We start from the raw sequence: 14,396 nt of genomic DNA on the forward strand, positions 1-14,396 counted from the left end.
GCGTCTCCCGCATTTCCCGCGACACATCCCTCACACCCCGCCCCCGCCACAACCACCCCAAGAGGATCCCCCTCGTTCTCACACACCACCCCACCAACCTCCGGATACAACGCATTATCCTCCGACACTTCCGCCATTTACAATCCGACCCCACCACCCAAGACATTTTTCCATCCCCTCCCCTGTCTGCTTTCCGGAGAGACCACTCTCTCCGTGACTCCCTTGTTCGCTCCACACTGCCCTCCAACCCCACCACACCCGGCACCTTCCCCTGCAACCGCAGGAAATGCTACACTTGTCCCCACACCTCCTCCCTCACCCCCATCCCAGGCCCCAAGATGACATTCCACATTAAGCAGAGATTCACCTGCACATCTGCCAATGTGGTATACTGCATCCACTGTACCCGGTGCGGCTTCCTCTACATTGGGGAAACCAAGCGGAGGCTTGGGGACCGCTTTGCAGAACACCTCCGCTCAGTTCGCAACAAACAACTGCACCTCCCAGTCGCAAACCATTTCCACTCCCCCTCCCATTCTCTTGATGACATGTCCATCATGGGCCTCCTGCACTGCCACAATGATGCCACCCGAAGGTTGCAGGAACAGCAACTCATATTCCGCCTGGGAACCCTGCAGCCATATGGTATCAATGTGGACTTCACCAGTTTCAAAATCTCCCCTTCCCCTACTGCATCCCTAAACCAGCCCAGTGCATCCCCTCCCCCCACTGCACCACACAACCAGCCCAGCTCTTCCCCCCCACCCACCGCATCCCAAAACCAGTCCAACCTGTCTCTGCCTCCCTAACCGGTTCTTCCTCTCACCCATCCCTTCCTCCCACCCCAAGCCGCACCCCCAGCTACCTACTAACCTCATCCCACCTCCTTGACCTGTCCGTCTTCCCTGGACTGACCTATCCCCTCCCTACCTCCCCACCTACACCCTCTCCACCTATCTTCTTTACTCTACATCTTCGGTCCGCCTCCCCCTCTCTCCCTATTTATTCCAGTTCCCTCCCCCCATCCCCCTCTCTGATGAAGGGTCTAGGCCCGAAACGTCAGCTTTTGTGCTCCTGAGATGCTGCTTGGCCTGCTGTGTTCATCCAGCCTCACATTTTATTATCTTCCTTTTCTATATTGTGTGCACTGACATCTTTTTAGATTTCTTCGAATGTCTTGTCCAAGTTATTGGTTTCCATGGTAAATACTGTGGTAAAGAAACTTCAATATTTCCACTATTTTGTGGTCACTATCTGAGTGTATCTGGTGTGTTGCATGGTTGTCTTGTTCTTTATGGTTCAGATATTCCAATGACCAGAGAGTCATTGGAGTAATGCAGCCTGGAGTTGAGTATTGAGGCCGTGCAAAATCCCTGCTGTAGCAGACTACATGGAAATTGCCTGGGAAATTGAAACTTCTGATCAGGAATTTGCCTGTGTCTGGAACACTCCACGTAAACTTCTTCACCTCAGAAATTTTGGAGGGTTCTGACTTAGTTAAACTGATAGTTACCTAGGAAGAATTAGAGGATTAAAAGCATAATCTAACACTTGGGTAAGTATTAAATTGAGACCCTCAACTATACTATTCCTGATTCTCGAGAGCCCTACCAACAAACATGCTGCACCAGACACACACCTTCAGCATGACAAAACCTTTGAACTGTTATACCTGGTACAATACACACCAGCTCCAAAGTCAATACCCACCTGTTGGAATAAACTGATATCCCAAATATGGTTCCCCAATCTTCTCACCCACATTTCCTCTTAAGCATTCATTCATCCCCGTAGAGTCATGCTTATCTGGCCCTGTACCCCTCATCATCCATCTGGCCCTCTTTACCATGACCCCACAAAAAAAAGCCTGACTGACTGCCATTCTAATCCCACGCTTGCTTTGTGCGATTACCCTTTCATAGGACGTGTCAGAGTGGCTGGTTATGCTGGTGGTCATTTAAACATAGAACTTGGTACACTGACTGCTGCAAAAGGGCTAGGAAAGTTTCTGTGAAGATCTTCTGTGCTGCTAATTTTGTGGATTCCAGGTCATGTTTATAACAGATTATCTCTGCCCAGGAATCTCCAGCACAGAAGACATTTAAATGTAAGTAGGTAACTGTAAACTCCAGGGTCAGAAAAAGGGGGTCTGACCCTGATCGGAACATCTGAGCCATTGTAGAACACTCCAATATTTAAATCTCTTGATAAATTTACCTTTTGTAGTTTTGTTTTGCTTCTCAATTTTTTTTGTGATCCTCTAACCTTTTCATATTTGTTATGTTCTCTGTTGTCTGCATTAGGCAGAAAGAGTAATTGTGCAGTGAATTGAGGCAGGCAATGTTGCAGTGCTTAAAAATGAACTAGGCAAGCCAATGTTTGTGAATGTGTATGCATCAACACTTGCTTCACATAAAAGGAAAATTGTTAACATTTGTTTCATGTCCCTTCTACAGAGGGTGCAGTGTGTGGTAGGAGTCTAGAAGAAAGAAGGGCAACTTTAACGCAGCTGGAAGCCATATTCCAGACTTCAGGATTCCCCTACCATATAGTCTATTTGGAAGAGGTATTGTTTTTTTCCAAAGTATTTTCAAAATTCAGACATTATAGAAGTTTCAGAAATAGAGCCTGAGGTTTTTTTAAATCACAAGTGAAATTGATGTCATTTATAGAAAATTTTTATTTCTTGCCTTGACTGCTTTTGTTCTGTAGGTGTTCAAATTGCCTAATTCCATGCTACAGAATGTTTGCTCCAGTCCAGCAAGTCATCATGGTGAGAATTATAAAGAGGCAGTGGATGGTTTCCTACAAAAGCAGCGAGAGACGCTTAGTCAGACAGAGCAAAGACCTACAGTTGTGGAGCAGTTGAATGTCACAGATACAGAAGAACAGGTTCAAACAAAACTTGCTCAGCTCAATATCTGTGACCTTTTTAGTAAAGAAAATACTGGAAACACCTTCACAGAAGCTTCCACCAGTGGAAAGTGGCCATTTAACCTGACACAAACTGAGGCAATAAAAGAATTGTTCAGTTCGATAAAGACACTGACTGCTAAAGAGGAATTGCTGCAAACATTACGGTAAAAAAAGAAATCTTTGATGTTTCTTCATAGACCTTAATGTTATGCCTTTAAAACTGGGTCATAATTTGTTACAGTAATCCCCAAAATTGACGTTTCTACTTTCATTGACTTCATACGTTGTTATTCTATTTTTTTCATATTACTGAAAATAGATAATGCTCTATCAAAATTTCAGCAATAATTGGCCAGTGTCTTATTTGTTAGAAGCAAAGACCTACATATAAAATCAATTGAAATGAGTGGTAGTCTCTATTCAATGACAGTCTTTTAGGTATATTTTGTCTCTGATTTTCACAGAATTGTAGAAATTTACAATATAGAAATACAATTAGCTGGTCATGCCTGTGATAGCTATTTGAAAGCACAATGTGCTTAGTTACTTGAGGCTGCTTTTTGTCCAGCCATGGAAATTACATGATCTCAGATACCTGACCAACTCCCTTTCAGATTTATTTGTGGAAACTGCTTCCAGCACCTTTTCATGTACAGAGTTCCAGATCCCGATAACTGAGAAAAAATTTCATCTTCCATTTAGATCTTTGCCAGTGAATTCAAATTTGATCTTGGCTTATTGACCCACTTGCCAAGGGGAATAACTTCTCCCTCTCTCTGCCAGGATGCCTCTTAACTTTTTCAATTCTCAAGAGAATCTTTTTAGCTGATCTTTAGAGCTGAATTCCTCATTTACAATACCATCCTGGTAAAAGTCCTCTGTACCCTTTCTAATCCATGTCTATTACCATTTTTAACTCTGTACCCATTTTTCCGAAAGCAGCTGACCATTCCATAGGATTTGTTGCATGTGTGTAGATTCTCTGATATCTTGCTAAAGTGACGAGTCTTTGAGAATTTGGACAGTTGAGCATAAAGTTAAGCAACCATTTGCACATCACTGCTGAGCTAAATCCATTCATGACTCGGCACTTTTAAAGTGCACTTCCAAACAGAATTGTTCAGACAGTGATAATTCAATCTTTAGGCCCAAGTTGCTTGTTCTAGCATCTAGTTCAATCATTCCTAACAGGCAACCTAAAACGGAAAAAGATCTTCCAAAGCATCAAGAGATGTCCAAAACAACTCGAGGTCTATGAAATGCTTTCACAAGTGTAGTCATTTCTGTAGTGTAGAAAAGTAATATGAATCCTTTTGTGATATAGGTAGAACTGAAATGTTTCTTGCTGGTTTTACATTTAAACCTGAATCACTATAAAAATTAACACACACTGTGCTATAGAGCTATGATGTTTAGTTTGCTTGTGCAGACAGTAGTTAGAATCAGAGTACCGTTTCTAAAGTGCAGTGCTGTGAGTTTCTTACAAATGTTGTATTCTTGTCTAACATTTGCATAAGAATACATCTGATATTGGTTCCTTTTGATTGAGCTTTTTTTTTTGTAGATAGTTCTTTTTTCTGGTCTTTGTGGGTTTTACATCTCTTAAACAAAATTTTTCAACAGACATCATCTGCTCTTGTATACCGCAAGGATCAAAGGTTACACAAAAATCATGATGGGAGACAGCTGTACCCGACTGGCAGTAAAACTTCTGACTAATATTTCATTAGGACGTGGAGCCGCACTTGCTGTTGATACAGTAAGGAGTAAAGCAAACCGTAATTTATTTTTAAAGTGTACTTTGAAAGATGAGTATTTTGGCTAATTAATCAATGCCAAGTTTTATTTTGAAACATTCCGTTGAAAAACTTGTGTATTGTGAATGCCTGGTTGTAACTCTGCCTTTGGTTAGATTTTATAGGGACATACTTTAATCAGACAAATATTAAATTTACAAACCGTACTTGAAGTAAAACCATAAGACCTAGGAGCAGAAATTAAGACGTTCGGTCCATCGAGTCTGCTCCGACATTCAGTCATGGCTGAGGAGTTCCTCAACCTCATTCTCCCACTTTCTCCCCATATACCCCTTAATCCCCTTGATAATCTAGAACTTAACTATCTCAGTACTCAATGACCTGGCCTCTACAGCCTTCTGTGGCAGTGAATTTCATAGATGCACCACTCTCTGGCTGAAGAAGTTTCACCTTACCTCCGTTGTAAAAGGTCTTCCCTTTGCTCTAAGGCTGTGCCCTTGGGTCCTGGTCTCTCCTACTAATGGAAGCATCTTCCCTACATCCACCCTGTCCAGTCCATTCAGTATTCTTTAGTTTTCAATTAGATCCCCCACTTATCCTTCTAAACAGCAATGAACACAGTCCCAGAGTCCTCAAATGTTCCTCATATGTTAAACTTTCCATTCCTGAGATCATTCTTGTGAACCTCCTCTGAAGCTGTCCCAGGGCCATTACATCCTTACTGAGATACGGGGCCCAAAACTGCACACAGTACTTCAAATGTGGCCTGATCAGGGCCTTATAAAGCCTCAGTAGTACATTCCTGCCTTTATATTCAAGTCCTCTCAAAACAAATGCCAACATTACATTTGCCTTCCTGCCTACTGACTCAACCTGCAGGTTTACCTTGAGAGAATCCTGGACTAGAACTCCCAAGTATATTTGCACTTCAGACTTCTGAATTTTCACCCCATTTAGAAAATAGTCCATGGTTTTATTATTCTTACCAAAGTGCATGACCCCTCATTTTCCCATGTTGTACTCCATCTGCCACTTCTTTGCCCACTCTCCTAACCTGTCCAAATCCTCTGCAGCCTCCCCACCTCCTCAATACTGCCTGCCCCTCTACCTATCTTTGCATCGTCTGCAAACTTAGCCAGAATACCCACAATTCCTTCACTAGATCATTAATGTTTAAAGTGAAAAGTTATGGTCCTAACACTGACCCTTGCGGAACACCACTTGTCACTGGCTGCCATCTTGAGAAAGACCCTTTTATCCCCAGTCTCTGCTTTCAGCCAGACAACCAATCTTCTATCCATGCTAGCACCTTGGGCCTGTATCTTACTCAGCAGCCTCCTGTGCAGCACCTTGTCAAAGTGATGTGTTAATCTATGTCTTGAAGTAATCCAGACAGTACCCACAGTGTATGGCTTATTTTTACTTCTTGGCATATACATTGTTTTTGTTTACATTGCTACTGCAGGGCTGTTTGTTCTATGATAGCAGCTGTTAAAGTGTTGATCTGATGAATGAATAGATTTTTAAAAAAATATATAATGACTCAAGTGCGCTTATTGATTTAAGAATCACTCGTGACAAAATTGTAACATTTATCCATGGTTGTCTAAATCATTAATTGAGGATATAAAGAAGAATGCCTCATACTTTACCAAACAAAACTTTCCCAGTATGGTAAATTGTACCAGCATAACTTTATCTGTTGAAATTCTATACTTCATTTAACATTATATTGTAACTGATTTTCAAACAAAATATCTACTGACGTGTTATCTTTTAAACCATTATGTAGGAAATTGTTTCCAAATATCATTCTTTTCTGAACATAGGGATTCTCAGATAATCGTTATGGAGATATCATGATGGTACGTCCAATGAGGGAGTACTCATCTAAAGAAATTGCCTTCTACAATAAACTCTTTGATGTTCCAAATATTTTCACTCCAGCTTTAGATACAAAGGTGAGATGATTCATTTACTTAATGGCTACAATGTCCTGTTTGTTATATCATTAAACATTTAGCAAAACACATAATCTAAAATACATGTACATTTTGTATTTTTGTGACATCCAGGAGAAGAAATTTCAGAATAGTTTTGTTTAAGATATCAAATACATTTTAAGACCAAGGGAATATGGTCTCATACAAAATAATTTTCAAATTAGTTTCTCAAAATGTTGTTAACTTCTAAATTTTATTTTTGCTGTTTAAATACGCCACCTCATAGTTAACCCAATATTTCAAATAGATTGCCATCTTTGTTCAAGTAGCAGAGGGACTTGATTACTGTTTATACAGTAATATCTCAATCTCAAACAGTTTTTGCTGCCATACAAGTTGGCAAATTAGGCTACCTGGATTTTTTGGATATTTACATAGTTATAACAAGGAATCAACTATTCCCAATATTAATGGGAAAGTCTTAAACTGGGTGTTTGAAAGAAAATGTCACATGTACTCATTACCCTTTAATTTTTTGAACATGTAAATAAGGACGAGGAGTAGACACTTTTGTCTCTTTGAGCTTGCCTTGCTGTTTAATAAGATCATGGCCAATCTTATTATGGCCTCATTCCACGTGTTTTTAACTCTCGTTAGTCAAGAATTGCTTTGACGATATTCAATGTCCCTGCCTCCATCATTCTCTGAAGAAGAGTTCAAAGATCCTTGATGTTTTGAAAGAGCAATCCCCTATTTTGAGATTCTGTCCCTAGTTGTTTCTCTCCCAAAAGGAGAAACATCCTTTCAGCATCCAACCTACCAAGTACCCTCAGACTCCTGTGAGTTTCAAAAAGACCACTTTTTTAATTCCTCTAAGCTCCAATGGATACACATAAGCACTATTCAGTCTTTCCTCATAAGGTGATCCCTCCCAACCCAGGTATCAGTTGAGTGAACTTTCTCTGAACTGCTTCTCATGTTTTTATATCCTTTCTTAAAGAGATTAAAATTGTACACAGTATTTCAGATATGGTCTACAATACTCTTTATAACTGTGGCAAAACTTCCCTGTTTTCACATTGTGTTCACCTTGCAAAAAATGACAACATTCCGTTTGCTTTTCAATATCTGCACACTGATGTTTTTGCTTGGTAGTTTTACAGAAAATTGATATCTTATTATTTTGACACAGAAGGAGGGCATTCAAGCTGTTATGTGAACATTCTGTGGAGCAATCCACCCAATCACATTTCCCCACTCTATGCCTGTAGCCTTGCAAGTTTACTTCCTGAAGTGCCATTCAGTTTCATTTTGAAGTTGCTTGTTTCTGCTTCTGCCACCAGTTTTTGATTATCCTCTTAAGCAACATTTCCAGATTTATTAGCCTTTTCTGCATTTAAACAGTTCTTCACAGCAATCTGTTTTTCAAAACTTTAAATTTGTGTCACATGGTCTTTGTATGAACAGATAAAATAAAGGGTTTTTTGCCATCTGATCTAAACCTTTCATCATTCTGCGCAATTATTTCAAAATCTTACATTATCTTGTATAAAAACTTCCCTCAATCTTCTTTGCTTCCTGGAGACCAATCTAACCTTCTCCAACCTAACCTTCTGGTCAAAATCCACTACCCTGGAGCCATATTGACAAATCTCCCCAGCATTGTCTCAAGGATCTTCAAGTTTCACAAAGAATGGTGTCCAGAACTGAATACAATAAGCTAGTTATAAACTAACCAGAAAGTTCATGAAGTTCAGTATAGTTTTTTTTCTTTTGCACACAAGTGTTCTGTTTATGAAGCCCAAAATTCCACATACTGCGCTGATTGCAATCTCAATATGACCCAGCATGCTGTTCAGAATTGTACCGTTAAGTCTAGATTTGAATCATTTTGAATCAGAGCCTGAATAGTTAAGTTTAGTAGGAAAATAAGAGTTTTACTAATAGATTATGGTCTTATCCTTATGATAAAATCTGTTCCATTTTTTTCTACCAGGCCAATGATAAAGCTAGCATCCATAGACTGACTGAGAGTTTTGTGAATAAATTACAGAGTGATTTCCCATCCACTGTAAGCACTGTTTATAGGTAAGAATTGTGCGACATTTTGATGTGCTTAAATATATAGGTAGTAAGTAAATGTATTTCCAAATTTCTAAGAAAATGTAGTAAATAGTGTGATTTTTAACATGCTTCTGAACTACCTAATTTTTAAATATGTAAAGTATGCTATCCTTATTCTTTTCGTTCCAAGACTTTCCCACGTCGTCATTCTTCTAAGATTTTGCAACACTGCATCTGAGAGATGTAACCCACTCCCACATCATATTTTAAAACTTAATTATGGGATGAGGGCGTCATTGGTGAAGCTGACATTTATATTACATCCCTAACTTCCCTTAGGTGATATTCAGACTGCTACAGTTCATTTGATGTAGTTACTGGTAGGGAGGGTATTTGAGTTTTCACCTCTAGAGAAGGAATAGTGATCCCAACTAGTAGGGAACATTCTCCTTGATTACTGTTGACTTCAATTTTACTAGAATTTGACATTACATTTGATGGAATACTGCCTTAATGTCAAGGACAGTCACTGTCATCCCTAGTATTTAACAGACAGTGAAGTCTGGAGTGAATATTGCTGACCGTATGCAAACTGAGCATTGGTGAGCAGGTTATTGATCAGTATTTGCACTTGATAACATGGTAAGTTACAGGTTCTATCATTTTGTTAATGATTAAGTTTAGGTAGATGGTGCAGTAATTGGGCAACTTTAATTTGCCATGCTTTTTCTGGACAGATCAAATTTGGTCAGTTTTCCATATTACTGGTTAGCTATCAGAATTCTAGCAACACTGGAGAAGCTTGGTTCTAGTGGTGTGCCTACTTCTGTAGCTGCCAGTACCAATGTCAGCTGAAAGTTATCCATTGCATAAAGTGAGTGAACAGGAGACTCCACATATTTTAATTTTTTTATGCTTGGCTGACTTTAGCCCTCATGACATTGAGGATTTAACACACTGCTTGAGATTAGAAATACAATAGATAAATGGGAGCTCAAAGATAATCCAACACATTGTGGGAGTAGGAGTGTCCCTTGCAAATTTTATATTTCATTACTAATTCATGTCAAGTTATAGGTAACAAAGAAAGATGTATATACATCATAATAGTTTATATATTCTCAGTTAAAGACAATTTTTTTCTTCTAGGACCAGTGAGAAGCTGAATACAGTTTCATCTGACTACAGTTGTGGTGCGGAGCAAACAGATAAATGTCTGCTGTGTCTCTGTGCTATGGACACTAAAGTAGGTATGACAGAAATATTAATACAGTATTTGAATGCTGTCAGTGGCTTCTGTACAGACATTAACAATGATGAGGTATTATCTAATGTTTGTTTCTTTGATTCTTTTCTCCGAATTTGGAAAGAGGGCTGGATGTCTTTGCAATTGAAAATTTCTATTCACTAGTGATTTTCCTATACACACAAATTAGTTCATAATTAAGAAATGCAGAAGGTGGATGTATTGTTGGATTTACTTGTATAGGTTAAGAAATAACACTTACGTGGCAGTGTAAGTTTCATAATTAGCTATTTAAAAATGATTGAATTTGTTATTTTCTCCAGAGAGCGCCTCAGCATTTCATGCTACCCTAATATCAGAAAGACTATCGCTCAAGCAGTCTCCTGACCACACGTTTGTTAAAGAGGCCACTGAACCATCCTGCTGTGGTGGTGACGGAGATGAAGAGAAAGGAAAATGCTGTGGCGCACCCTCTGAAGCATGCCATTCAATGGACAGGTAAGTCCTTACAAACAGTTCAATGCCTTTTGGAATCAAAGCTGCAAAAAAGTACAACTTTTGTTGATTGTGAACCTCATATAATCAAGTGAAAAAGTTAGGCCAGTATGAAAGCTTACCTTTTGACTTTTGAATTTTGTTCCTGTTCAAGTATAATAGCTAATGAAACTATGCTGTAGTTCATCACTTATGCCTTAAAATTCTTCAGATATGTGTAGTGTATCAAAATAAATGTAAATCTTAACAATGGGAATGGAGATGAGAACGATTCAGTACAGAATGAGCGGAAACTTCCATTATTTGATATTGAGAAAACAGATGATATTTTCTTTAGTCCTTATTACAGTCTCTGTTCCCTATTCACTGATTCCAGCTGTTCCCTGGCTAGACTAGACTGGAACTTCTGCAACCCATATCACCTATTTGAGCTGAGCTTGCAGTTACATCTCGTCTTTGTCACAAAGACCACTTTCATGTCAGCTGCCTAATTCCATGTTCTGAAACACGTTTGCTACCACAAGCCTTAATCATATCAAGTGTTGACCTGGCTGGTGTTCTATCCATCTAACTGTTCCATAAACTTGGTCTCATACATTGCTCTGCTATCTTAGCCAAAACCTGCACCAAATTCAATCACAACCACTACTTCATAATCTATATTAGCTCTTTGTCCATCAAAGCATTACATTTAAATTTTTTTCCTTGTGTTCAGTTGCCCTCGTCTGAGTTTTCATTATCTTTAATATTCTATGGTTGTATAACTCTTTGTTCTTCTAATTCGAGACTTGTTTATCCTGAATCCATTGTTGGTTGCCCTGTCTTTCGTCAAAATGAGTCAAAGCTTGAAATTTCACCAAATGTTGTCCCATCTATCCTAATATTTTTGTTGATGCCAGCGTTTGCTGATTTATTTCCTGAGAACCACCTTGGGCCATTTCGTTCCATTTAAGAGCCTAGAAATACAAGACGCTCTTGCAAACTAGCTTACTCTCTGAATTACCATGAGCAACATTATAGGACATCCACAAACATATTGTAAGTCAGCACACAGGGTCTTCTGCAGTTTTAATTCAAATCACCAATGTTGTAGCAGAGCTCAACCAGGTACAAATGCTAATACATTTCATGTTGATCTAAAATGATCTTAAAAAAAATTGATCTTATTTGGGAACTGATTTGATTGTGTTATCCAGGCTTTGTTTTTGCACTGACTCAAAACTTTAATAATTTGAATTATTACTGAAATGTTTTGTTAGTAATATTTAATTTCTTCCGTGGATGAGGTTACACTCCTTGGCCAAAATAGTGGGCAAACAGTTTGCTAGCAGGACTTGGCAAACGCTGCTCAGAGGTGGAAATTGACCACAAAATACCCTTGTGTACTGGTTTACATTGATTTTCAAAGCATGAGTATGACTAAAATTTAGAATTCATTGAATGGCATAGATCCAATCTGCATTTTAACTGTTGCACCAAAATCACAGGACATGCATTTTGTAATGTCAGATGAGATATAGCAGAAGTTAGAGCACTATAAGGTACATTACTGTTGTGATGAATACGTAAGTTGCCAAGGGAGGAATAGGGTGTTTTGAGTTGTGGGATTCTTCATTTGAAGTCAGTTTTCAATTTGTTGCTGTGTTAGTAAAACTCAAAGTATTACAATGCCTAAGTAACCCATCAATTAAATTTCATTGTTTCACTAGTAAGAGAACCACAGATCTCCTCTCAATGCTATGCTACAGCTGTAGACTGACTGTCAAAGATATGGTGAGTCAGATTGTAAACTCCAGATTTTCTTCTCTTTTCTGTAATTGTTACAAGCAATGCTTCTTTTGTTCCTTAAGTTTAGAAAGCTTAAACTCTCTAAACTGTATTTTTAACTGATGCATATACAGTCAAGTATATAATTTCAATTCACTGACTTTTGGTATCCAAAAAAATAAATTTTTCATGCAATATAAATTTATACTTTGGAAGATGCAGTTGACACAGTCCAAATTCCTTTGTATCTGTCTCCATATTTAGCACAAAGCAATTGTACATCATGTAGGCAAAGTACTTGACACTTTTACTTAATTGTTGTATTGATTGCCTACAGCATTGGCTAAATAGGTGACACCAATGGAGATGTGAAAACTCCACAAAGCAAACAGTAATTACAAAACCACTACTCTTTACTAAATAACATGAATCTGAAAATGAGCCATATATTTATTGTAATCAGCTGCAATCTGTAACACCGACTTTACTACATCTAGATTATAGAGGCAAACATAAAAATAATCCGGAGGGGTGGAGAGGGTTGTTGTTAGGGAAGTGATGCCTCTGCCCGTAAGTTAGGCATTATATTATTGAGATGGCAAGGACAAGGTCTCATATATGCTTTTCCTCTTTTGCAAGCACTCAACACCTTCAATCAGTGTCTGCCTTGCATCAAACTGTTTAGTAAGTAAAAAGATGATACATTTTGTTTTCATTGTTAATTTTCCAGGTATCACTGGATCTGCTACCTCAATATGTCCTCTCTGAAGCAGAACGCAGAAAACGCAGGTAAATTTACATACAATGAATTAAGACGCTCAAGCATGCAGCAGAAGAGTTAGTTATTTACAAACCGGTTTAGATAACGCAATTAATACTCATTATATTGATTCTTAATTGAGTTCAAAATTTTGTAAGTGAATCAAAATTTAGATACCTTTTCAGAAGACTATCTTTGATATATCGTTACATATCTGGCCGTTTAAAATGTTTTTCTTGTTAACTTTCAATATTTGTTTTACGATCATATGAAATAAGAGCAGAAGTAGGCCAATTGATCCCTCGAGCCTCCTCTGCTTTCTGATAAGGTTGTAACTGATCTGTTTATGCTCTGAATTCCACATTTCCAACTACGTCCAATAGTCATTGATTCCCTTGTCGAACAAGAATCAATCTAATTCTGCCTAAAAGTATTCAATAACTCGGTTTTCTCTGTCAAAGTTGCACAACTGTGAGAAATCAAAACCTTGTTGTTTCAGCCGTAAAGGGAGACCTCAAATTTTAAAACAATTCCTTGATAGAAGAGCTTAAGCATTGCTAATAGGAATCAAGAAGTTGAAGCTTTTCATCATGCAGTCATTGGGATTAAAATGCGAGAAGCAAACTTAAAAAAGGGACACCAAATTATACATCATGAGAGGAGAGAACTGATTATTTGAAATTCCAATGGAATGGAGATGCAGCAAGAACAATTAACTGTCATGCTTAGTTCTCAGACCACGCATGTAAGCTGTTGGTCAGGACATTGTAATGGAAATGCAGCAGAGATTGATAGGCTCCATGATCCATTTTTATTCATGATAAAGGCACAATGTATGTACAAATTCTTTTTGCCTATATAAAACAGGGTCCTCTACTAATAATATATGGCTTCTAGACTGCTGGTCATGCTGTGAGACCAACTGATGATCTTAAATTGGTTTCCAGTGTAACTATTAGCCTAGTTTGGATAACTTAATTGATAATTTTCAATAGAAGAATCACATCTCAGCAATCTGCATGCAGCCCATAGTCAGCTGTGATTCCTCTATTGGTGCGGTCATGTTAATTGTCAAGAGTTTTATTTATTTTTTGGATGATGTGTGGGCTCCCAAGATTTGTTGCCCATCCCAAATCCATTGAGGAGGCAGTGATAAACTAAAATGGGATGAAATTGAAAAATAGTTTACAGCACACTGCCAAGTACTTTACTTCATTTTTTATGTTCATAAACAAACACAGTCATGTTTGTTAATTAGGATAGACTTTCTGTTACATTACATGCATTGAATGCTGAAATGCTGAGGTCACTTTAGTGAGTTGAAGAAATTACTTTGGTCCGTAGTCCGAAAGTAATAGACGGTAAACAAAGGAATGTTAATGTTTCTACCTTCTTGAAATCTAATAATTCTACTTACTTGAAGTGATGTCTAAGCATTTGACAGCTAA

The 14,396-nt window shown here is 38.3% G+C and overlaps 1 protein-coding gene across 5 annotated transcripts in view; it reads left to right on the top strand.

Moving 5' to 3' along the window:
- The window catches only part of ctu2 (cytosolic thiouridylase subunit 2 homolog (S. pombe)), a 38,305-nt gene that overhangs the window by 9,227 nt on the left and 14,682 nt on the right, over positions 1-14,396 (top strand). For all 5 annotated transcript variants that reach the window (XM_048546422.2, XM_048546423.2, XM_059651722.1 and 2 more), the window contains 9 exons: positions 2,457-2,566; positions 2,713-3,080; positions 4,540-4,675; positions 6,503-6,634; positions 8,613-8,704; positions 9,830-9,930; positions 10,250-10,424; positions 12,131-12,194; positions 12,919-12,977. In XM_048546422.2, coding sequence (XP_048402379.2) covers positions 2,457-2,566; positions 2,713-3,080; positions 4,540-4,675; positions 6,503-6,634; positions 8,613-8,704; positions 9,830-9,930; positions 10,250-10,424; positions 12,131-12,194; positions 12,919-12,977 — 1,237 coding nt within the window. The remainder of the gene's footprint in view (positions 1-2,456; positions 2,567-2,712; positions 3,081-4,539; positions 4,676-6,502; positions 6,635-8,612; positions 8,705-9,829; positions 9,931-10,249; positions 10,425-12,130; positions 12,195-12,918; positions 12,978-14,396) is intronic.

This window comes from Stegostoma tigrinum, chromosome 16, assembly GCF_030684315.1.
Source record: "Stegostoma tigrinum isolate sSteTig4 chromosome 16, sSteTig4.hap1, whole genome shotgun sequence".
In the NCBI taxonomy this organism is placed as follows: Eukaryota; Metazoa; Chordata; class Chondrichthyes; order Orectolobiformes; family Stegostomatidae; genus Stegostoma; species Stegostoma tigrinum.